Source organism: Chiloscyllium punctatum, chromosome 46, assembly GCF_047496795.1.
Source record: "Chiloscyllium punctatum isolate Juve2018m chromosome 46, sChiPun1.3, whole genome shotgun sequence".
Lineage (NCBI taxonomy): Eukaryota > Metazoa > Chordata > Chondrichthyes > Orectolobiformes > Hemiscylliidae > Chiloscyllium > Chiloscyllium punctatum.
Window position 1 is genome coordinate 32,999,557 of NC_092784.1, and position 25,784 is coordinate 33,025,340.

The 25,784-nt window shown below is 46.6% G+C and overlaps 1 protein-coding gene across 1 annotated transcript in view; it reads right to left on the bottom strand.

Annotated features, from left to right (window-relative positions):
- The window catches only part of pkn1a (protein kinase N1a), a 197,017-nt gene extending 172,895 nt beyond the window's left edge, over positions 1 to 24,122 (bottom strand). The window contains exon 1 of the mRNA XM_072564263.1: positions 24,020 to 24,122. Coding sequence (XP_072420364.1) covers positions 24,020 to 24,040 — 21 coding nt within the window. The 5' untranslated portion in view covers positions 24,041 to 24,122. The remainder of the gene's footprint in view (positions 1 to 24,019) is intronic.
- Positions 24,123 to 25,784: the final 1,662 nt, after the last annotated feature.

Here is a 25,784-nt window from a genome sequence, read left to right on the forward strand (position 1 = left end):
TTATGCCTGGGTGTTTTTTTTAAATAAAGAATCATGAGTGAACAGGATCAGGGCTCACACAGAGCCAGGAATGCGATCAGTTTTACTTTCAGTCGTTGAGAAGGTTTCTGCTGGTGCTGCTGGAGCGAAAAGTGCGAGTTCTCCACTTCTCGAGTGAACTCCCAGACAAGCTATTTCCTCTTACAAACCAAAAGGGGCACATTGTTTGTTTTGGTGTTTCTTTCTTCTGGAGAGAGACAGAGACAGCACATGAAAATCCTAACTGTTTTGCTGAATTGCACTTTTGCCAAAGGGTGTGTCTATGCATCTGTTTCTCTGTCACCCACTAGCTGTTGGGAGGCCTGTAGTACAATCCCATTGAAGTGCCTGCTCCTTACTATTCCCAAGTTCTACACACATTTGGCCTCGCTGGATATGCCCTCCAAAGTCTCTTCCTTCAGTACACCTGTGATATTTTCCCTTATCGGTAATGCAACTCGCCCATCTCATTTACATCCCTCTCTATGGGCGCACAGTGGTTAGCACTGCTGCGTCACAGCGCCGGAGATCCGGGTTCAATTCCCGCCTTGGGCGACTGTCTGTGTGGAGTTTGCACGCTCTCCCCGTGTCTGTGTGGGTTTCCTCCGGGTGCTCCGGTTTCCTCCCACAGTCCAAAGATGTGCAGGTCAGGTGAATTGGCCATGCTAAATTGCCCGTAGTGTTAGGTAAGGGGTAGATGTCGGGGTATGGGTGGGTTGTGCTTCGGCGGGGCGGTGTGGACTTGTTGGGCCGAAGGGCCTGTTTCCATACTGTAAGTAATCTAAGCTAATCTAATCTAATCTATTTTGCTCGAAACGTCTCCATCATGGGATGTTAAGCTGCCAATCTTGTCCCTCTCAATTAAGTCTGTAACAGCTAGGATCCAAGTTCATCTGTCTTACTGGTCATATTCCTCACATTAAAACAAACAGACTGCAGACTATCAGGCCTTTTTCCTCTCAACCATTCCAGCCTTAGTCTCTGGTTCCTTATCAGTTATTTTAAGTTGCTGACCATTTCTCTAGTCCACCCTGCCACACTAGTTTAAACCCTCCCGAATGGTAGGATGTTGGTACAACCCATTGTAGGAAATGTCAGTTACTAGGGGACAGGGCTTTAAGGTAAAAAGGGGGTAAATTTAAAGGAAAGGAGAGAGGCAGGTTTGTTTTCCACATAGTGGATGATAAATGCCTGGAATGCACTGCCAGAAGTGGTTATAGAGGTGGATACAAATGTGCAGAATTAGTGTATTTTTGACGGGACAGACTTGATGAGCCAAAGCACCTTTCCTGCACTGTATAATTCTATTATCTCAGATATAAAACTGTATTAAAAGACATTTTAGAATTTTAATCAGTCACTGAGTGACACAAATCTCTGATTTTAATCATTACCGCTTGCTTGCTCTCCCCAGATAGACAGAGGGTGACAATACAAAGTGCATGACAGTATATCAACCTATCACGACCATAGTCCAGACTTGCTGAACTGGTGCACTTAAAAGAATTTGTTTGGTGTTAAAGGATTAGGGCAAGCATATCAAATTTCTCACAATTGCAACGATTTGGAATGCATCTATAAACACAACTTGTTTTCAAATAGTTCTTAAACTTTGAAATGAGGCATTCTTGTGTTTGTCCTGATGAATGAAAGTGGCAATGGCCAATACCGATCCAAACCAGAGACGCAGACAGACACCCGGTGACTATGGCAAGGCCCGAGTGATATCGCAGGTTCTAAAAAGAGACAGTGCAAGATAGTAGACAATAACACATCTCTCCCAGATTGTCTCAACGCCTTCGATGCTCACTTTGAGCAGAATTTCAGCAGAGAGGTAACACCTATTCTGACAAGTCCTTACGAACCTACCCCAACAGTCACTGCATCAGAGGTCAAAAGTCAGTTTTCCTTTGTGTGAATCCAAGGAAAGTGATGGGACCAGATGGAATACCAGGTCGTGCACTCAGAGCATGTGCAGATCAACTGGCAGAGGTCTTCTCAGACATCTTCGACCTCTCCCTGTAGCAGGCCACTGTCCCTGCCTGTTTCAAGAGGCCAACATCATCCCTCTGCCTAAGAAGGCTCATGCAGCATGTCTCAATGACTACCACCCAGTGGCCCTAACCTCAGTGGTCATGAAGTGCTTTGAAAGGCTGGTCATGGCATTAATCAACTCCAGCCTCCCCACGACTCTTGACCCACTCCAATTTGCCTATCAGACCAACAGATCCACGTCAGATGCCATATCACTTGCCCTTCACTCCTCTCTGGAACATCTCGACACCAAGAACAGCTATGTAAGAATCCGACTCTGACTACAGTTCAGCCTTCAACACTATTATCCCCTCGAGACTGACTACTAAACTCAGTGATCTCGGACTAAGCCCCACTCTCTGCAACTGGATCCTCAGTTTCCTGACCCACAGGCCACAATCGGTGAAGACTGGGGACAATATGTCATCCTCATTAAGACTCAACACTGGAGCCCCCCAGGGGTATGTCCTCAGCCCCCTACTGTACTCATTGTATACCCATGACTGCGTCACCAAATACCAGACTAATGCCATTTACAAGTTCGCTGATGACACCACCATAGCCAGTCAAATCTCAGATGGTGAAGAAACAGACGACAGACCGGAGGTGGAAGACCTAGAGAAATGGTGCACTGAGACCAACCTCAAGGAACTCATTATTGACTTTTGGCGGGATGTTACTCATGCCCCCCCGCTACACATCAACAGCACAGAGGTGGAACGAGTGGAGAGTGTCAAGCTCCTGGGAGTGGTCATCCACAACAAGCTTTCTTGGACTCTCCATGTGGGCGCACTGGTTACAAAGGCCCAACAACGTCTCTTCCTCCTTAGGCAGCTGAGGAAATCTGGCATGACAGCGAATACCCTCGCCAATTTTTATAGGGTGCGCCATTGAGAGCATTCTGTCTGGATGTATCACGACCTGGTATGGCAACTGTACCATTCAAGATCGGAGACGGTTACAGAGAATGGGGAACTCAGCCCGGACAATCACAAAGGCTAACGTCCCATCTATAGAATCCATCTACCAGGCCCGCTGTCAGGGAAAGGCTGTCAGCATTCTCCAAGATCCATCCCGCCCTGGCAATGTTTTTCTACAACCTCTACCATCAGGGAGAGGGTACAGAAGCCTGAACACATGCACCAGCCGGTTTCACAACAGTTTCTACTCTCCTGTTGTTAGAATACTGAATGGACTCTCAAACTCTTAACATTCGCCTGTCCCTGTGTTTTTGTTTTTGCCGCTGTTTCCCTATTATTTACTATCTCTGCTACTTAACTCTGTGATCTGCCTGTATTGCTCACAAGACAAAGATTTTCCCTGTGCCTCAGTACACATGACAGTAAATTCAATTCAACTCAATTCAAGGGTCAAGAAGATGCATTTCTGCTCAATGCTAAGCAAGCTATCTCCAATCCTCTGCCCTTCCCCAAAGCCCTGAAATGGTCCCCTTTCAAAACTACATTTAATTTCTTCATGAAGAGTACTATCAAATCTGCTTTGATAAAGGAAACAAATTCTTGCACTAATGGGAACACTCTACCGAGACTATTCATTTCTGAATACCATTACAAAGTCTTCTCTCAACCTTCACATTTGAGGCAAACATTCCCAAGTTCTTCAATCTACATGCACTCCTGAAATTATTCTCACGATTTTTTTTTAAACATCCTCTCCCACATCCTTCCTAAATGTGGATACCCAGAAGTAGGCAATACTCTTGTTGAACCAGAATTAGGGGTTTATGTAAATTTGTCACAATATCTTTGATTTTGTACTATATGTAACAATTTATAAAGCTCAGGATACTGATTTGATGAAATTACCAAAAGCAGCAATAGGGACATGGGAAAACAACTTTTTTCCACACAAGAGTTCGGGCTTGGAATGCACAACCCAAAGTCACTCTCAATTTATTGATAGCATCGTAACTTTTCACTTTCTATATTTTTCATTGGTAACTGAAATAGGTGAAGAATTGTTGAAGGATTATTGAAGGATTACTGCACTTTTTAAAAGCAAGTCACCTCATTGTAAGTACTGTTTACAGTGTTGCTTGTTACCAGTGGAGAAAGTTTGAGCCAAGGAATATGTATGAATGGAGCTTTCAGTGGCAAGAAATAACTAACCAGTCGTCAATGACAAAGGCCTGTACCTGCAAACAACTGTGCGATTGGCTCCCAGGTAGCTAAACAGCTTCGAGTATCAATGATTTGGCAGAAATCAACAGACCTTTGGAAGAAAAAGGTGGTATTTTGAAACTGACTTCTGGTTAATAATGACAGCAAAGGATCTGACAGGAATATGCTGTTGAGGTAGATGAGCAGCCATGATCTAGAATGGTAGAGCAGCCCCTAGGGGCTGAATGGCCTACTCCAATGTTACTATGTCTGTGAAGTCTAAACCAGAGTTTCTTCGTCAGGCACCGTCACGTCTGTAATGATGGAGAATCATTCGCACCACTGTATTGTTCGATTCAGTGGCCGAATGTATCCTCACCCATTAATATCTAAAGAGATCAACTTCATCAGAGGCAGAGTGTCAAAACAATGAATAAGATTCACACCCAGCAGTTACTGGTACAAGTTTCATTCATTAGCTTATTTAAATAAATTATGAACGTACAGCTAGTTGCAAAGCTGCTTGTGAACAAGATAAATACGTTAAGTGTTCTCAGGGTAGTCAATGCAGAGCATTACCGCACACTTCCTGTAGTGAACCTCCAGCTGTTGAATACAGGAAATGCACTGTAACCATCCCAATCTACAATCTGACTATGCAAGTGAGGGTAGTGCTATAACTCAAACAGTTTGACCCAAATCAAAGTTGTCAGAAGAAATTAAAATTCTCTTTGTGAAAAGCTGGTGAAAGCAGACTCTATATACATTTTAAAGCAGAAATGGGGAGAGGTTTGTTGTAGAAGGGGTGAAAAGGTTATATATAGATAGGTGGGAATGTGGATTTCTGTTTACATTCAGAGGCTTGGTCATCACAATCTTCTGAGGTAGACAATTTTACAGGTTCGATGATTCATACCAGAGGCTCAGTGGATGCCTTTCCCCTTTTGGGGCTCTTATCCAATATTAAGAGACAACCCTCAACAGGTTGTATCTAGACAGCACTGAGAAAGCCAAGGCATAGCTTCCTATGGACCAAGTGCAGGCAAATGAGATGAGTAAGGGTTGGTGTTTGTTGATCAACACAGGCATGGTGGGCCAAAGGGCCTGTTTCTATGCTGGATAACTCAGAGAGAAAAAGAAGAAAAAACATTTTGCCAGGTCTGAATACCTACCTGAGCATCTCTGAACATTAATCCAAATGAACAGACTCTGATGAAACACAGAAACATAGAAGATAGGAGATAGGAGGCTGCCATTCATCACAATTTCCTCATGGCTGATCCTCCAATTCAACAGCCTAATCCTGCTTCCTTCCCATAATCTTTGATCCCCATCCACCGAAGGTGCCATATCTAGCCGCCTCTTTAATGCATCCAATGTTTTGGCGTCAGCCACTTCCTGTGGTAATGAATCCCACAGGCTCACCGCTCTTTGTGGAAGGAAATATCTCCTCATGTTCACCCGAAATGGTCCACTCTGCATCCTCAGACTGTGACCCCTGGTTCTGGACACATCCTCCATCAGGAATATCCTCCCTGTGTCTACCCTGCCTAGCCCTGTTAGAATTTTATAAATCGGAGACTCCACCACATCCCCCCCACCCCCCATTCGTGTGAACTCCAGCGTAAACAATCCTAACCTAGTCAATCTCATTTCAGAAGTCATACCCAAATTTGAAATGAGCTTTCAAACCTTTTTGTAAATACAGAAGGACTACAGGAACCGACAGCACAGAAGGATTTGGTAATCACCGAGAGCATGAGTGAGGCCATTCAAGGTGACTCCACCATCCAACATGATCACAGCTGACCATCGAGGTCAGATTCCCACCTTCCTCCCATACCTCAGATGCCTATCAAATCTAAAATCTCTTCCCTGAATATACTCAGCGACTTCACAATCTTCTGTGGTAGAGAATTCCACAGATTCACTATCCTTTCAGAAACAACTGTTTCTTTATCTCTGTATTAAATGGTTTATCCATAACCGGAGACTGTGACCACTGTTCTAGAGTCCTGAGGAGAAGCATCACCCCTGCATCTACTCTGTCTAACCTTGCTAGAATTTCACATTTCCATCAAATCCCCTCTCATCCTTCTACATTCTAATGAATACAGACCCAATTCAATCAATCCCTGCTCATAGGACAGGACTGATATTAACCTATTGAACCCTCATTACATCCCCCCCTTTCTTAAGTAGGCAGACTAAGACTGCATGTAATACATCAGTTGTGGTCATACCAAGGCCCCTTACACTATGATTGAAATATCCTGCTTTTCTCTTTTTTACATTGAAGCGTATAATAATATTTTGCCACATTGTACTGCATCCACCTCGTGCTTGGCCACTCACTCAATGTGTCGAAATCACACTGAATTCTCCATAAACCTCAACTCCACAAAGTCTTTTTGCCATCAGCAGCCTTGGAAATGTTGCCTTGGGTTCTCTCAGTCAAGCCGTTTATTGTTAAGTACCTGGAGCCCAGTATTGTTTGTAACATTATCCTAATCATCACTGTCTGCCACTTGAAAAAAACCTGTTTATATTCACTCACCATTTCCTATTTGTCAATCAATTCTAATACATTATTCCCATATCTGATGGGCTTTAAATGTGCCCACGAATCTCACGTGAAACCTTAACAGAAATCTTCTGAAAATCCAACTAAACGACACCCATCAATGGTGGCTCAGTGGTTAACACTGCTGCCTCACAGCGCCTGGGACCCAGGTTCGATTCCTGCCTCAGGCAATTGTCTGTGTGGAGTTTGCACATTCTCCCCGTGTCTGCGTGGGTTTCCTCCGGGTGCTCCGGTTTCCTCCCACAGTCCAAAGATGTGCAGGTCAGGTGAATTGGCCATGCTAAATTGCCCATGGGGATTAGTCAGGGGTAAATGTAGGGGAATGGGTGAGTCGCTTTTCGGAGGGTCAGTGTGGACTTGTTGGGCCGAAGGGCCTGTTTCCACACTGTAGGGAATCTAATGTAATTCTTTCTTATCTTTCTACTACTTACACCTCAAGAAAAATGCAATTCGAATTGTTAAACGGGATTTCTATTTCATAAACCCTTGCTGGATTTATCCAATCCCATTAATGCTTTCCAAGCATTCTACTGTCACTTTTTTAAAAATATAGCAGACACAATCATTTCTGCCCATGCTTGATGTTAGGCTAACTAAGGCAAGGGCGATGGGAGGGACAGAAAATCTTTCACACTGAGTCATCAGGAGATGGAAGATACTGCCTAGAAATATCGAAGCAGGTTCAACGGAGGTACCCAAGGTGGTACTGAATGTTTACTTGGATGGAAGTGGGGAAAAAGGCAGGAAATTGGGACTAGATAAAAGAGTTGGTGCATGCACAAGGGCCGAATGGCCTCCTTCAGCAACCCAGCAATTTAGTGATCTGCAACTGCATCTTTTCATTTCTCAGAGGATGGTGAATCTGTGGAATTCTTAACTGCAGAGACATAGTCACAGAGTCATAGAGATGTGCAGCATGGAAACAGGCCCTTTGGTCCAACCCATCCATGCCAACCAGATATCCCAATCCAATCTAGTCCCACCTGACAGCACCCGGCCCATATCCCTCCAAACCCTTCCTATTCATATACCCATCCAAATGCCTTTTAAATGTTGCAATTGTACCAGCCTCCACCACATCCTCTGGCAGCTCATTCCATACACGTACCACCCTCTGTGTGAAAAAGTTGCCCCTTAGGTCTCTTTTATATCTTTCCCCTCTCACCCTAAACCTATGCCCTCTAGTTCTGGACTCCCCACCCCAGGGAAAAGACTTAGCCTATTTACCCTATCCATGCCCCTCATGATTTTGTAAACCTCAATAAGGTCACCCCTCAACCTCCGACGCTCCAGCCTGTTCAGCCACTCCCTGTAGCTCAGATCCTTCAACTCTGGCAACATCCTTGTAAATCTTTCAAGTTTCATAACATCTTTCCGATAGGAAGGAGACCAGAATTGGATGCAATATTCCAACAGTGGCCTAACCAATGTCCTGTACAGCTGCAACATGACCTCCCAACTCCTGTACTCAATACTCTGACCAATAAAGGAAAGCATACCAAACACCTTCTTCACTATCCTATCTATCTGCGACTCCACTTTCAAGGAACTATGAACCTGCACCCTAAGGTCTCTTTGTTCAGCAACACTCCCTTGGTCCTTACCATTAAGTGTATAAGTCCTGCTATGATTTGCTTTCCCAAAATGCAGCACCTCGCATTTATCTGAATTAAACTCCATCTGCCACTTCTCAGCCCACTGGCCCATCTGGTCCAGATCCTGTTGTAATCTGAGGTAACCCTCTTCGCTGTCCACTACACCTCCAATTTTGGTGTCATCTGCAAACTTACTAACTGTACCTCTTATGCTCACATCCAAATCATTGATGTAAATGACAAAAAGTAGAGGACCCATCACCGATCCTTGTGGCACTCCACTGGTCACAGGCCTCCAGTCTGTGGGCGGCACGATGGCACAGTGGTTAGCACTGCTGCCTCACAGCGCCAGACACCCGGGTTCAATTCCCGCCTCAGGCGACTCTGTGTGGAGTTTGCACATTCTCCCGTGTCTGCGTGGGTTTCCTCCGGGTGCTCCGGTTTCCTCCCACAGTCCAAAGATGTGCAGGTCAGGTGAATTGGCCATGCTAAATTGCCTGTAGTGTTAGGTAAGGGGTAGATGTAGGGGTATGGGTGGGTTGCACTTCGGCGGGGCGGTGTGGACTTGTTGGGCCGAAGGGCCTGTTTCCACACTGTAAGTAATCTAATCTAATCTAATCTAATCTACCACAACCCTCCACCACCACCCTCTGTCTTCTACCTTTGAGCCAGTTCTGTATCCAAATGGCTAGTTCTCCCTGTATTCCATGAGATCTAACCTTGCTAATCAGTCTCCAATGGGGAACCTTGTCAAACGCCTTACTGAAGTCCATATAGATCACATCTACTGCTCTGCCCTCATCAATCTTCTTTGTTACTTCTTCAAAAAACTCAATCAAGTTTGTGAGACATGATTTCCCATGCACAAAGCCATATTGACTATCTCTAATCAGTCCTTGTCTTTCCAAATACATGTACGCCCTGTCCCTCAGGATTCCCTCCAACAACTTGCCCACCACCAATGTCAGGCTCACTGGTCTATAGTTCCCTGGCTTGTCTTTACCACCCTTCTTAAACAGTGGTATCACGTTTACCAACCTCCAGTCTTCCGGCACCTCACCTGTGACTATCGATGATACAAATATCTCAGCGAGAGGCCCAGCAATCACTTCTCCAGCTTCCCACAGAGTTCTCGGGTACACCTGATCAGGGCTGAAAATGTGTTGCTGGTAAAGCGCAGCAGGTCAGGCAGCATCCAAGGAGCAGGAGAATCGACGTTTCGGGCATCAGCCCTTCTTCAGGACTCATGCCCGAAACGTCGATTTTCCTGTTCCTTGGATGCTGCCTGACCTGCTGCGCTTTTCCAGCAACACATTTTCAGCTCTAACCTCTAGCATCTGCAGTCCTCAGTTTCCCCTCGAAGATTTTTCCCCACACCTGATCAGGTCCTGGGGATTTATCCACCTTTAACCGTTTCAAGACATCCAGCACTTCCTCCTCTGTAATCTGGACATTTTGCAAGATGTCACCATCTATTTCCCTCCAGTCTATATCTTCCATATCCTTTTCCACAGTAAATACTGATGCAAAATATTCATTTAGTGTCTCCCCCATTTTCTGTGGCTCCACACAAAGGCCGCCTTGCTGATCTTTGAGGGGCCCTATTCTCTCCCTCGTTATCCTTTTGTCCTTAATGTATTTGTAAAACCCTTTGGATTCTCCTTAATTCTATTTGCCAAAGCTATCTCATGTCCCCTTTTTGCCCTCCTGATTTCTCTGTTAAGTATACTCCGACTGCCTTTCTACTCCTAAGGATTCACTCGATCTATCCTGTCTATACCTGACATTTGCTTCCATCTTTTTCTTAACCAAACCCTCAATTTCTTTTGTCATCCAGCATTCCCTATACCTACCAGCCTTCCCTTTCACCCTGACAGGAATATACTTTCTCTGGATTCTTGTTATCTCATTTCTGAAGGCTTCCCATTTTCCAGCCATCCCTTTACCTACGAACATCTGCCCCCAATCAGCTTTCGAAAGTTCTTGCCTAATACCGTCAAAATTGGCCTTTCTCCAATTTAGAACTTCAACTTTTAGATCTGGTCTATCCTTTTCCATCACTATTTTAAAACGAATAGAGTTATGGTCGCTGGCCCCAAAATGCTCCCCCACTGACCCCTCAGTCACCTGCCCTGCCTTATTTCCCAAGAGTAGGTCAAGTTTTGCACCTTCTCTAGTAGGTACATCCACATACTGAATCAGAAAATTGTCTTGTACGCACTTAACAAATTCCTCTCCATCTAAACCTTTAACACTATGCCAGTCCCAGTCGATGTTTGGAAAGTTAAAATCCCCTACCATAACTACCCTATTATTCTTACAGATAACTGAGATCTCCTCACAAGTTTGTTTCTCAATTTCCCTCTGACTATTGGGGGGGGTCTATAATACAATCCCAATAAGGCGATCATCCCTTTCTTATTTCTCAGTTCCACCCAAATAACTTCCCTGGATGTATTTCCGGGAATATCCTCCCTCAGCACAGCTGTAATGCTATCCCTTATCAAACATGTCACTCCCCCTCCTCTCTTGCCTCCCTTTCTATCCTTCCTGTAACATTTGTACCCTGGAACATTAAGCTGCCAGTCCTGCCCATCCCTGAACCATGTTTCCGTAATTGCTATGATATCCCAGTCCCATGTTCCTAACCATGCCCTGAGTTCATCTGCCTTCCCTGTTAGGCCCCTTGCATTGAAATAAATGCAGTTTAATTTATTAGTCCTACCTTGTCCCTACCTGCCCTGACTGTTTGACTCACTTCTGTTCTCAGCTGTACCTGTCTCAGATTGATCTCTTTCCTCACTATCTCCCTGGGTCCCACCCGCCAACCCCCCCACAGTATTATGGCACATATAATCCATAATGTGCATTTATGGCACATATAATCCACACAGTAACCTTTAAACTCTCTTTAAACTCCCACATCTGACAAGAAGTACATATCACTGCAACGGCCATTTTTGCTCCTTCACAACCTACAGACCCAGAAAATAATACCATCTTATTCCTCTACAAAACAGCCATGACCTTCTTAAATTGCTGTAGAACGGTGAGAGAAATCCAACCAAGATTGGTGATTCCAGGGAGGCCTAGCTACAAGCCCATTTAAACATTCAAGGTTCTAAGAACACTCAAACACTTCAAGGGACAATTCAACAGAATTGGCGGTGCGGCTTCACACTCTCAGCCAGACCTGGAAAAATTCATAAACCTCGTTTCCAGTTTCCAGTTTCCATCCCTCCATCACTTTCACCTGGTCCATCTCCAATATTTACCTTCTTTTCCTTGACCTTTCTGTCCCCATTTCCGGCAATAGCCTGTAAGGGCAGCATGGTGGCACAGTGGTTAGCATTGCTGCCTCACAGCGCTGGAGACCCGGGTTCAATTCCCGCCTCAGGCGAATGTCTGTGTGGAGTTTGCACGTTCTCCCCGTGTCTGCGTGGGTTTCCTCCGGGTGCTCCGGTTTCCTCCCACAGTCCAAAGATGTGCAGGCCAGGTGAATTGGCCATGCTAAATTGCCCGTAGTGTTTGGTAAGGGGTAAATGTAGATGTAGGGGTATGGGTGTGTTACGCTTCGGCGGGGCGGCGTGGACTTGTTGGGTCGAAGGGCCTGTTTCCACACTGTAAGTAATCTAATCTAATCTAATCTAATCTAATCTAGTCGATCCACTAATATCCATTACAAGCCCACTGACTCCCACAGCTATCTGGATTACAGCCCTTCTCACCCTACGTCCTGTAAGGACTCTATCCCTTTCTCTCAGCTCCTTCACCTCTGCCTCATTCGTTCTGATGAGGCCACTTTCCAAAGTGGTACTCTTAATATGTGCTCCTTCTTCTCCAACTGTGGCTTCCCACCTACAGTTGTTGACAGGGCTCTCTACAGTGTGTGGTCCATCTCCCACGCCACAACCCCTCACCCCGTCTCTCCCAAAACAAGGATGGGGACCCACTTGTTCTCACCTTTCACCCTACCAGCCTTCACATGCAAAAGAATAATCCTCTGCCATTTTCGCCAACTCCAACACGACGCCACCACTAAACACATCTTCCCTTCCCTCCCCCTGTCTGCACTGCACAGAGATCGTTCCCTCCGGGACAACCTAGCGCACTCCTCCATCACACCCGGCCCCACTCCTCGCACCTCCCCCATCACTCCTCGCACCTTCCCATGCAATCACAGAAGGTACAACACCTGCCCCTTTCCCTCTTCCATGTTCACCATCCAAGGCCCCAGACACTCATTTCAGATTAAGCAGCTTCACTTGTACCTCCTTCAATTTGGTCTATTGCATTCGTTGCTCCCAATGTGGTCTCCTCTATATCGGAGAGACAACACGCCGACTGGGTGATCTCTTTGCTGAGCACCTCCAGTCTGTACACAATCAGGTCCCAGACCTTCCCGTGGCTTGCCACTTCAACCCCCAATCCTGCTCCCATACCCACATGTCTGTCCTTGGCCTGCTGCAATGTTCCAGTGAAGCTCAATGCAAACTGGATGGACAGCATCTCATCTTCCAACTAGGCACGTTACAGCCTGCCAGTCACAACACTGAATTCAACAACTTCAGATAATTATCCCATCTCGACCCCCCTGTTTTCATTCTGCTCTGTAATTTTATTTCATTGATTTTATTTATCCCTTTTTAAATTTTTTTCACTGTTTTTACCTGTTATTTCTTGATTGTCTCTTTCTCTTGCTCCCCCCTCTCTCATCACCCTTTTTCTCTCCTCTTCCCCCATTTTCCATTTTGCCTCTGCTTCACCCCTTCCCCCACATATTTTGTCACATAGCACTGGCTTCAGCCTTGGTCATTCACAGCTCCTAATCTCCCTATAATCTCTCTATGCACTGTCATTATCACCTCTTTATTGTTACCTTTGCTTCTGGAGCCATGACTCACCTTCTCTCAGCCTAGTATAAATACCTTCATCTTTCTCACTTTTTTTTTTAGCTTCGACAAAGGGCCAGTTAGACTCGAAACGTCAGCTCTTTTCTCTCCTTACAGATGCTGCCAGACCTGCTGAGATTTTCCAGCATTTTCTCTTTTGGTTTCAGATTCCAGCATCCGCAGTCATTTGCTTTTATCCAGTATTTTAATTCAACAGAATTGGCTGATGAGCCACTAAGGTGATATGACTGCAGATAACCAAAATGATCGGTTCAAGGTACATTTCAAACAGTGAGTTAAAGTTAAGATAGGTTTCAAAGGCAATGGGAAAGAGAATTCATGAACTTAAAGTCTCAACAGCAATTGGCACAGACTATACACATTTCAATGGCTCAAGCTGGACCTGGATTTAACTCATTCCCTCCACACAGACAAGTATTAAGTGCCTGCCTGAAGCAGATAAGTATTTACAAATAAGGAAGACAACAATGCGTTATCCCCTTCGGCTCCAAAGCCCAGACAAATGGCTTTGTTTTTCTCTAGATACCCATTTCAACCGCAGTTTTACCATCTAACGAAACATGGATTCAACGGACAACAATAGCGAGCTGCACTTCCCTTTTGCTATGAAGCTATAAAAACCACAAGAGTCTGGCCTACTTTCCTACTCACAAGAGAAGAAAGCAAAAGAGGGAGGATGGGATTGGAAAGGGAAGCAAAATGGATGATTGCAGGAGGGAGAGGGGAGGAGAGGAGAACGAGAAAGAAGTGAGGGAGAATGGATGACAGGAGAATTTTGAAATCTAATTCGTGTGACTCAATTATCAGAGGAAAGGCAGCGTTCATCACACATCCCCAACTGCCCATGGCTACAAGCTTTTTTTTGTGTACAGATTCCACCCACAAACCATGAAGAAATACAGGCAAGTTATGCAATGCAGAACCTCTGGCCTCTGACCTGCAGCTGTCGCCATAATATTTATCCAGTTGTCCAGTTCAACTTTAATTAACCATCCCTCCCACTCCCCCCCCCCGCCCCCCCTCCACCCCCACCCCAGCAAAGTTGTTGGTGGTGGAATATCCAGCAAGAATCATGCTGAAAGGCAAAGGGAGAAACATGGTTAGATTTGGTCTGGTTTGAAACGGGCATTGCATGGCTCAAAGGTTACACACCAGTCATTGCCCAAGTCTGAAAGTAGCCACGCTCTTGTTGCATGCCGACACGGACTGCTTCATTATCTCAGTTGCCAGCAATGGTGCTGAACATTTGCACAATCGTCAGTGAACATCCCCACTCCTCATCTCAGAATGGAAGAAGAGAATCTCAATCTAATCTAAATCACAGGAGAAGGATACTCTAGTGCTCTGCAATAGCTGGTCTCAGTCCACCGGCCTTACCTCATGGGTCTGCAAATGATTCCCCACCTCCACCAACCTCTCAACAAATGCATTTCAGATCACAGCTATTCACCATAAACCTGGTCACCTACATCCTCTGCCAATGGGAATAGTTGAACTCCTTTCTTCCTTTTGAAAACCTCCATTAAATCTCTCCTCAATAGTCTCAAAACAAGGAAAACTGCCTCAGCTTCTCCAATCTCCCAACATAACTTCAGTCCCTATTTCCAGTAACAATTCAAAGCCATCCTTACTAACACCTGGAAAACATACACTGAAGCTAAACAGTATTTAATAAAGGTTTATCACAAACTCCTATCAAAGAATTCCATTCCACTAATTTAAGATGATCAGTCAGGTTTGCAGTGAGATTACTTGAACTTGCTAGATGCAACATAGATACACACACCGCCCCTGTCCTTTTCAAGCAGCAAGTCCAGACGTTGCATGTATTCCAATTAAACAAAAGGTAGGGAGACAGCTATTGTGAGGCATTCTTACAGCAATACCTTGACCAGAGGCAATGTACCTTTTTCCTTAATTTCAACATAAGCTTTCGGAATCATTATTCTATGGTGTATTCTACGTGGTAGTGCCTCATCCAATGAGTGTCTGCCTACCAAGCTGTGAGCACCTTCCTTTCATGCAATATAAACTTTTGGATTTTATATTCTTTCCTAATGGAAATATAGCAAGTTGGAACACTTTACCAATACACTTCTTTGATTCCTCCCCGAACTAACCACCTTGTTGTCATGAAGTTATGATAACTAGACCTCAACCATAACACTGAGAAACTGCTGCAATTATAATGGCCTCCAAAACAATCTCTATGCTAGGCATAATTCTACCAACAAGAAAGTTTTCACCAAGTCCCTTTCAACTTCACTTAACACTCACGTTCTTTCATTTCACACCTAGGTGTCATGAGCAGTCATTTTCACCTCTGAAATAGAGCTATTTTGTCCAGATTTAGTTTGTAAATTTCATTATAATAAAGACAATTGGTCCTGGGGGAGCTCTGAACAAAGCATTGGTAAATGTGCTGTTGGGAGCAAACATCATCTGATAGCATTGTTACCAATAGATAGCAATCACTTTGCAGACCACTAAATGAGGTTTGATGGGACAGGAACAAAAAGACTGAATTGGTCCGGATTTTGTGGGGAACACATATCTAGCAACGTTTGCTCCATCAGGCAAAATGCCATGTTGTAGTCATACTGTGATAGCTTGGCCAGAGGTGTAGCTAATTTTGAAAAGGGGACGTCAACATGACAGCTAGTATGTTGTCAGCACCCAGAATCGGTACTGCATCAAGTGGTTTGTTCTGTCCCAGCCAGTGAAGAGAAGTGAATCAAAACAGCCAACAGTGACATTGGGAGGAGGCTAAAACAGTCATCCACTTAACACAAACGTTAACACTTCATTACCAACATACAGACTACACACACACACACACACACACACACACACACAGTGGGAAGAGCATGGCACAGCAAGACACACACACACACAGTGGTGCAGACCCTATCTTTTCAATATTTTGAAAGATTTTTATATTGAATATGAGAACAATTAATTGACAGCGATTAAATACACAAAGTGACATGTAATTATGTAGTATTATAGACAATCTGGTGACATCTAAGTTGAAACTATAAGATTTTGCCCACATTTAATGAACAGAAAAATTACAGCAGCGTGCCTTGATAATATTGGTTTAGTTATAGAATTTGACATCCTACTGTAATGTTCAGTCCAGTTTCCAGACAGAAAATGTTTCCTTGTAGGCTGGGACTGAGAGATACAATAATGGAAATGGCTTTATAGATCATACATCATCAAATCCCTACAATGTGGAAACAGGCCATTAGGCCCAACAAGTCCACACCAACCCTCTGAAGAGCATCCCACCCAGACCCATTCCCCTCCCCTACTGCTCTACATTTCCCCGATAAATGTATCGAACCTACACATTGCTGAACACTCTGGGCAATTTAGCACGGCCAGTTCACCCTGACCTGCACATCTTTAGACTGTGGGAGGAAACCGGAGCACCCGGAGGAAACCCACGCAGACACGGGGAGAATGTGCAAACTCCACACAGACAGTCGCCTGAGGCTGGAATTTGTTTCCAGGCACTGTAGGGCAGCAGTGCTAACCACTGAGCCACCACACCGTTTGGTACGGCTGTAGTTTCAGGTCGGGAGATGGTCCACGTGTGCAAAAGCACTTGTTCTGAGTTTTGAGAAGATTTGGAGCTCAGATTGAGGTTTTAGATGAAAGTTATTTATACAGACACCAAGTAAAACTAATGTCATTTACCAAATAACATGCAACTGTAACAAACACTACATTGGGCAAACAGGCAGAAAACTAGCCACCAGGATACATGAACACCAACTAGCCACAAAAAGACATGACCCTCTCTCACTAACATCCTCCCATACAGATGAGGAAGGACACCACTTTGACTGGGACAACACATCCATCCTAGGACAGGCCAAACAGAGTCATGCACGAGAATTCCTAGAAGCATGGCATTCCAACTGGAACTCTATCAACAGACATGTCAAGTTAGACCTCATTCCTGAGAAAAGGAACAGGAAGTGACTTCACCACAGGAAATGACATCACTGACTCAAAGAAACCCAAACATATAAATAGAAAGCAGGAATTTTCAGCATTGTTTTGCCGGAGGCCCACTGAAGATGTTACCAAGCAGGGTAACGAAATGTCTGGAAATGAATCTTCCAGCTCAGCGAGCAAACCTACATTCAGCACTTGTTCACAATTACATTGAAACTAGCACATGGTTCTGGCCGAGAGGAAATTCTCCTGATCTTCCCACCCACTGTAGGCACATTGGAAGCGCTTACAAATTGATAATTGCTTTGTTGGGCTGGACTCTGTGTGGGTTTCCTCTGGGTGCTCTGGTTTCCTCCCAGTATCCAAAGGTCTGCAGGTTAGAGTGCACTTGCCATGCCAGATAGGCAGGGGTATGTAAACAAGGACGATAAACAACAGCAACATTCATAATAGTCAAACATCTTCCAAATGACTCTCAGCACCCTTAGAGGAAATCATCAAAATGTTTGTGTACAACTCCTGCTCCATCACCTCACTGACTGGCTCAAAATCAAACAAGAACATCCTATCTAACTGAACAGGGTCAAAACCTGATGCAGCTGGAAAACAGCACAAACCACTGGAATACAACACACTCGCCAATTCTGATACAAGTGATGTAAAAGGTCCATAATGTGAGGGACAGAAACACAGAAAACCAAAGTGAGAGCAGACCTTGCATCCCTTGAAGCTTGCCCTACCATTCAGTCGGATCCTGGCTGATCATCCGACTCAGTCCCCCGCTCCCACTTTCTCCCCATACACCTTGATCCCTTTAGCCCCCAGAACTAGATTTAAGGAAAACCAAAAAGAGTGGAGGCTGGAGGTCAGAAACAAAACAGAAGTAGCTGGCAGTATCGGCGAAGGGGAGGCAGAGCAGTTCCGATGGAGAATCACTCGACTCTTCTGCCTTCCACGTTAGCCACAGGTTACTCACTATTGTGGGAAGCAGGTGTTAGTTTGGACTCTGAAGCAACTGCCTCTTCCGTTCTCCGCTGTCCTCTGCCTTGAGCATGTCACACCCAATCCAGTCCCCCATTCTGCTTCACCAACCCAATCGAAAGCCACAGACCTAAGGGGCAACTGTTTCACTGTATGGAAGGAGCTGCCAGAGGAAGTGGTGGAGGTCGGTACAATTGCAACATTTAAGAGGCATTTGGATGGGTATATGAATAGGAAGGGTTTACAGGGATATGGGCCGGGCGCTGGCAGGTGGGACTAGATTGGGTTGGGATGGACGGGTTGGACCGAAGGGTCTGTTTCCATGCTGTACATCTCTCTGACTATGACTCTATAGCACAACGTTCCCCTCAGTGAAAGCTTCCCCAGTGTCTTGTCAGGCAAGATGTTTTTTCCTTAAATATAAGAGAGATAAAATGTTATTTTGATAGAGATCTGTCCACTTCACTTTTGACCCAGGCTTGACGAGTTAAAGAGGAAATGAAGACAAACCATCAAAGGTTTTGTTCATCCACCGCCCGGCTGTGAAACTGGTTCTAAAATTAGACCAGAAACTTTCCGGCCAGTCTGCAGCTTTTACATAGATTAAACCAAATCTATCGATTCAAACTTCATTAAATACAAGTCCAGAGAAATATCAAAGTAATCAACATCCACAAGCCTTCCTTAATCTAGTACATGCAGGATCTTGATCTCCACATTGGAGAAACTGCAGTTTTTAAACTGAAAGGCAATAGCCGAGTAATCTGGACCCCCCTTTGTCTGGGTGACCTTGACACTCTTTTGCACAATAAATACATTTGCTGAGAAAATACTCAGAGGTTAGCATGCAGCTGGATTCTGAGCACATCAGGAATGTAGAATCACCGACACCATTGGATGGCGTGACACTGCCATCACCTTACCCCAGGCCGGCTATTCAATACAAACCCAGTCGATAACAAGCAGTTTCAAGGTAATTGCAAATCAGTTTTAAACAGCTAGTCTGTTTACAGAAACAAAGACTTATATTCATATAGCACCTTTCTCAACCACCAGGTGTTCTCAGCGTGCTTATAAAGCCCTAATGCAAGAAATGCAATATACATACTGCATTCTCTGAACATGCATTGTGTTAGGGAGCAAGTAATTTCTTTTTAACAGTTTGATTGAAGGATAAATATGGGCCAAGAATGCTCAATCTCCCTGCAGTTCTTCAATAATGCCTTGGGATCTTTTCCATCCACCCAAACAGACTGATAGAGCACATCAAAGTGCAGCATTGGGAACTCAGACTGCATTATTGTGCTCAAGCAATGGAGTTGGAGTGGGAATAGAAAACTAGGGAAAGAATGGATAGATTTCCAGAAAGCCTTTGTCAAGGTTGTACATGGGAGGCTGATAATGAAGGTAAAAGCACATGGGATCCAAAGTAACTTGGCAAGTTGGATTCAAACTTAGCTCAGTGGCAGAAAACAGAGGTTGGTACCCAGTGACACAGCACAGGGCTGACTAATGAACTCCTTATTGTTTGTGACATATTTCCATAACCAAATGAGATGAGAATGTGGCAGAGGGAGATGAGGAAGTTTGCAGTGCCATTAAAGACTGGCCAGGTGGTTGACAGTAAGGAAGGTGGTCTTGGGCAACAGGAGGATGTAAACAAATGGACAGATCAGCAGCAGATGGAATTTAACCCTGATAAGTGTGAGGGGACGCATTTTGGAATAAAGCAGTACTTAATGAATGGTAGGACACCAGGAAGCTCAGACAAACCACAAATCCCGAAAGGTGCCAGGACAGGTCAATAGGGTGGTGAGGAAGGCACATGGGATACTTAGCTTTATCATTCGAGGCATAGATTATACGTACAGGGAGTTTATGTCGGAGCTGTTCAGACTTTGTTATGCCTAACCTGGGGGAGTTTGCACAGTTCTGGTCACCGCACTAGAGGAAGGATTCCATTGAAGGGGAGACTGACCAGGATAGTGCCTGTGATGGAGTGCTTCAGCTATGAGAAGAGGCTGAATAAGTTCAGGCTGTTTTCTTTGAATACAGAAGGTTCTGGGGCACCTGATAGAGATGTATCATTATTACAGCATGGAGAGAGTGGACAGAAAGCAGCAGTTCCCCTTGGTTGAAGAGGCATAATTTTAAAGGAAAAGGCAGGAGGTTCTTGCTGGGGGGGGGGGGGGGGGGGGGCAATGACTTTATACAAAACAATTTTCATCTGGAGGATGGTCAGGGTCAACCAGAGAGCACCTTGGAGTATAGTGACAGCAAAATCATTAAAAACGTTTTTGGATGAGCATTTGAAATGTCATTACATTCAAGTCTCCAGTCCTAGTGCTAGATAGTGGGACTAATGCAGATTTAGCATCATCTTGGCAGTACAGACTTATTGGTCCAAAGGACCTATTGTATTGGACAGTATCATTCTGTGGGGCTTGAACTGAGAATCCCATGATAGCTTACCCTCACGGTTATGGAGAATCACAGAACCTTAGAGCACAGGAGGCCATTCAGCCGAAAGAATACGTGCTAGCTGCCTGTTCTTCATCAATTCAGAATATTCAAGGATTTGACCAGTTCACTCACAAATGTCAGAATTGAAACTACTTTCACCATCCTTTCAGACAATGCATTCTGATAATACCTTGGTTAACTACAATGCTGTCAGTGGAGACATATTGTCCTTTTATATACTTAAGTATCTTTACGAAATCTGCTCTGCCTTGAAAAACAATCCCAATCTCTTCAGACTTTCATTCTAATAAATTGCCTGAGCACCCTATCGAACTTTTATCCCACAGACAGGTGCCCAGAACTGGACACAATTCACCAACTGAGATCATAACGATCAATTTATGAAATCATGACACAGGATTCTCTCTTTTCGCATCTGCCTCGGTCAAACCAGGATTGTATCTGCCTTTTCTTTTGTCTTTGCTACTTTTGTCCCAAGTTTGTTCATAGGATGTGGGTATTATTGCCACTCTCTGCTGTCCTCGAAAACATACAGGTTCAGAGTAGGCTGTTCAGCCCCTCAAGCCTATCCCACCTCTCAATAAAAACATACTCGATTATAATCTCAGTGCCATCTTCCAGGCAATTCCATCCCCCATAACCTCAGAGTCCCTTGTTTGTCAAGATGTCTCACTAATCCTGCATTAAAAATCTTCAACAATCCTGCCTGCACCCCACTAAGGAAGAGCTACACAGCGCTTCAGTCCACAGGAAGAAGAAAATTCTCTTCAGCTCGGCCTTAAATGGGGACTTTGTAAAAACCATTCCACTCGTTCCAGTTTCTTACACTGGAGGAAACAGCCTTTTTGTGTCTACACTGGCTACAATCAATGTACTGCCATTAAACAATGATTTTGACCCAGCAATGATAAAGGAACAGTATAATAGTATGCAATGTGGCTTCTATGTTTTGGTATACACTTACAGCTTCCCCAATTGCAACGGGCCACTGCAGCAGATGCAGAGGCCTGGAGAGCACATCTATATGTTGGACGCAGAAACAACCAGTGGGCTCATTTGGTAGCCCAGAGCTAAGCTGTACATATAGCCCATAGAGATGAAAGAAAAATCCAACATGGCTTCTAATTAAAGACAGAATCTTATAACACTAGGGTCCATTCACCTTATCTTGGTTACACTGGCTGTTTCTGAAGAGTTATCTAGTTACTTGCACTCCTGTTTAGTACTGTCCATTCAAATCTCTCTTGTACAACCAGCCAAAAGTGTTGCACTTTTACAACACAGAAGCATGCCACTCTGATAGATCTGTTAACATTAAATCAGCAGGTGTACACGAGAACAGTTTTACCATCCAAATTGCTTTCCAGACTGAACTCCCCGAACACTGACTCCGAACATTCTGCCTGAATGGACAATGAGAGGTGGGGTCATCCTGTTAAATTAGACAACACGTCGCAATACTCCTGGGAGACGCTTAGAGGAGCAATGCAAGGTTGAACCCGGAGTTCCATCATACATGTAAACAAGGCCAAAGTGAAGGATCAGACAGCAATTCTCCTAAATTAAAAATAAATCCTAACAGGAAACACTTTCAGATTCACTCTTTTGAAAAACGCCTGGCAGGTAGTAGGAGCATCAGATTAACAGACCACGGTCAGACAAGGAGAACATTAACTCAGTTAAAAGAAAGAGTAAAACACGAGTAGACACACAGCACAACAACTTCCAGGTGGGAGACGCTGTGGGATGGGGCACTCCCTCCCCCCACAGCTCCACCGTACATATCTCCTCATGACCTCACTCAAAGACCCAGCCCCCAAGGCACAATGTCTTGTGCCTCATCACCAGCAGCACCTCCCCAACCCTGAGGGGCTTCACCCCCTCCCTTCTCTGGGGGGTGAATCTCCTCTCCCCCACCCTGGGGGGAGGGGTGTGTGTATGATGTCCCCACCCTGGGGGGGTGTATGATGTCCCCGCCCTGGGGGGGGGTGTGATGTCCCCACCCTGGGGGGGGGGTGTGATGTCCCCACCCTGGGGGGGGGTGTGATGTCCCCACCCTGGGGGGGGGGGTGTGATGTCCCCACCCTGGGGGGGGGGGGTGTGATGTCCCCACCCTGGGGGGGGGGGGGGGGTGTGATGTCCCCACCCTGGGGGGGGGGGGGGGGGGTGTGATGTCCCCACCCTGGGGGGGTGGGGTATGATGTCCCCACCCTGGGGGGGGGGTGTGTGTGATGTCCCCACCCTGGGGGGGGGGTGTGATGTCCCCACCCTGGGGGGGGGGTGTGTGTGATGTCCCCACCCTGGGGGGGGGGGTGTGATGTCCCCACCCTGGGGGGGGGTGTGTGTGATGTCCCCACCCTGGGGGGGGGGTGTGTATGATGTCCCCACCCTGGGGGGGGGGGTGTGATGTCCCCACCCTGGGGGGGGTGTGTGTGATGTCCCCACCCTGGGGGGGGGGTGTGATGTCCCCACCCTGGGGGGGGGGGGGTGTGATGTCCCCACCCTGGGGGGGGGGGTGTGATGTCCCCACCCTGGGGGGGGGGGGTGTGATGTCCCCACCCTGGGGGGGGGGGGGTGATGTCCCCACCCTGGGGGGGGGGGGGGGTGATGTCCCCCCCCTGGGGGGGGGTGTGATGTCCCCACCCTGTGGGGGTGTGTATGATGTCCCCTCCCTGGGGGGGGGGGGGGGGGGTGATGTCCCCACCCTGGGGGGGGTGTGTATGATGTCCCCACCCTGGGGGGGGGTGTGATGTCCCCACCCTGTGGGGGTGTGTATGATGTCCCCACCCTGGGGGGGGTGTGTATGATGTCCCCACCCTGGGGGGGGTGTGTATGATGTCCCCACCCTGTGGGGGTGTGTATGATGTCCCCACCCTGGGGGGGGTGTGTATGATGTCCCCACCCTGTGGGGGTGTGTATGATGTCCCCACCCTGGGGGGGGTGTGTATGATGTCCCCACCCTGTGGGGGTGTGTATGATGTCCCCACCCTGGGGGGGGGGTGTGATGTCCCCACCCTGGGGGGGGTGTGATGTCCCCTCCCTGGGACCTGCTCTTCCAAATCCACACGCCCCCCCGTGGACAAGAATGGAGCTGACCTGTTTAGCTCTGATTGGTTACCGCTGCCACCTGCCCCTCACTGATTGGTGCGGCCAGCTGTCAGTCATGGTGTTCCCCGCCTCCTCCCACCCGGGGCGGTGTCGCTGGGTCTGAAGGACCGGCGCTGACCCGGTCCCGGTCCCGCCGGCCCAGGGGGACAGCCGCCTGTCCGGATGTAGCCTGTGATCACTCACACATCAGCCGGCCCCGGCCCCGGTTCCTACCTGCACGGCCTCCCCGGCCATGGCGGCTCGGTTCCCCGCCGACTCCACTCTCAAAGGCTTTCCGCTCTGTCACCGGCACCTCTGCGCATGCTCGCACCGTCACCCCGCCCTCGTCTGACCTCACAATCACCGCTCTCTCTCTACGTCATTGGCCCCGCCCACGTCTAACCTCACAATCACCGCCCTCTCAGCACGTCATTGGCCCCGCCCACGTCTGACCTCACAATCACCGCCCTCTCAGCACGTCATTGGCCCCGCCCACGTCTGACCTCACAATCACCGCCCTCTCCTCAGCACGTCATTGGCCCCGCCCACGTCTGACCTCACAATCACCGCCCTCTCCTCAGCACGTCATTGGCCCCGCCCACGTCTGACCTCACAATCACCGCCCTCTCAGTACGTCATTGGCCCCGCCCATCATCTCTTCCAGGCCGGTGAACAGGGAGTGGCTCAGTGGTTAGTGCTGCTGCCTCACAGCGCCAGGGTCCTGGGTTCGAGTCTAGTCTCGGGTGATAGTCCCAGTCTCTCTGGTGTTCAGGGATATGTCGGTTAGATACGATACTCTTCGGAGGGTTGGGGAACCCCAGGGCATCAATGTGGATGTCACCTGTTTCCTCATTTCCCTTTCCCCCAGTTCCAAACTTGCAGCTCAGCACTGTCCCCATGACACTCACTCCTCCCTGACCATTCACCTATTGTATTCAATGCTACTTTCTCCCACTCCCCCACCCCATTTATCTCTCCACCCTTCAGGCTCACTGCCTCTATTCCTGATGAAGGGCTTTTGCCCAAAACGTTGATTTTTCCTGCTCCTCGGATGCTGCCTGACCTGCTGTGCTTTTCCAGCGCCACTCTACTCCAGAACCTGGTTTCCAGCATCTGCAGTCCTTGTATTTATCTTAGTGGACTTGTTGGGCCGAAGGGGCGTGATTCCACACAGTAGGGATTCTATTCTAAATTAGAAACCAACAATCAGTAGCAAACCCATTCACTTTCTAAATCTGGGGGAGAGAGGCGAGGGACAGCAGCAATTGAGTTTGCATTCCTATCCCAGTAAGGGGGAGGAACCAGAACAGCAGCAATCCCATTCCCAAACCAAACCCAGTCAGATTAGATTAGATTCCCAACAATATGGAAACAGGCCCTTTGGCCCAACAAATTCACACTGACCCTCTGAAGAATGACCCATTCAACTACCCTATACTTAGCCCTGACTAACATGGCCAATTTAGCATAGCCATCCATCCTAAACTGCACATCTTTGGATTGAGGGAGGAAACCCACGCAGACACGGGGACAATGTGCAAACTCCACACAGTCAGTCACCTGAGGCTGGAATCAAACCCGGGTCCCTGGCGCTGCGAGGCAGCAGTGCTAACCACTGAGCCACCGTGCTGCCATATATGTGACTTGAACATTCACTGTTTGTGGCACTCTGCATCACAAACCAGCTGCTCAGCCAACTGAGCTAACTAACACCCCACATGTGCAGAGGTGCCACTGACAGAGCAGAAAGCCTTTGAGATAACAGCAGCAGTCCCATTCTCTTCACAATGTTAATGTTCACACTGCTTACTCTCCACAGATGCTGTCAGACCTGCTGAGTTTCTCCAGCAATTTCAGTTTTTGTTTCAGATCTCCAGCATCTGCAGTTAACTTTTATTTTTTGTCCAGTGAAGAGAAGCAGAAGCATAATAATCCCATTCCCAACCAGTTCCGGTCAGAGGGAGTCAGAAAATGTGCCAATCCCCTTCCTAATTGTCTG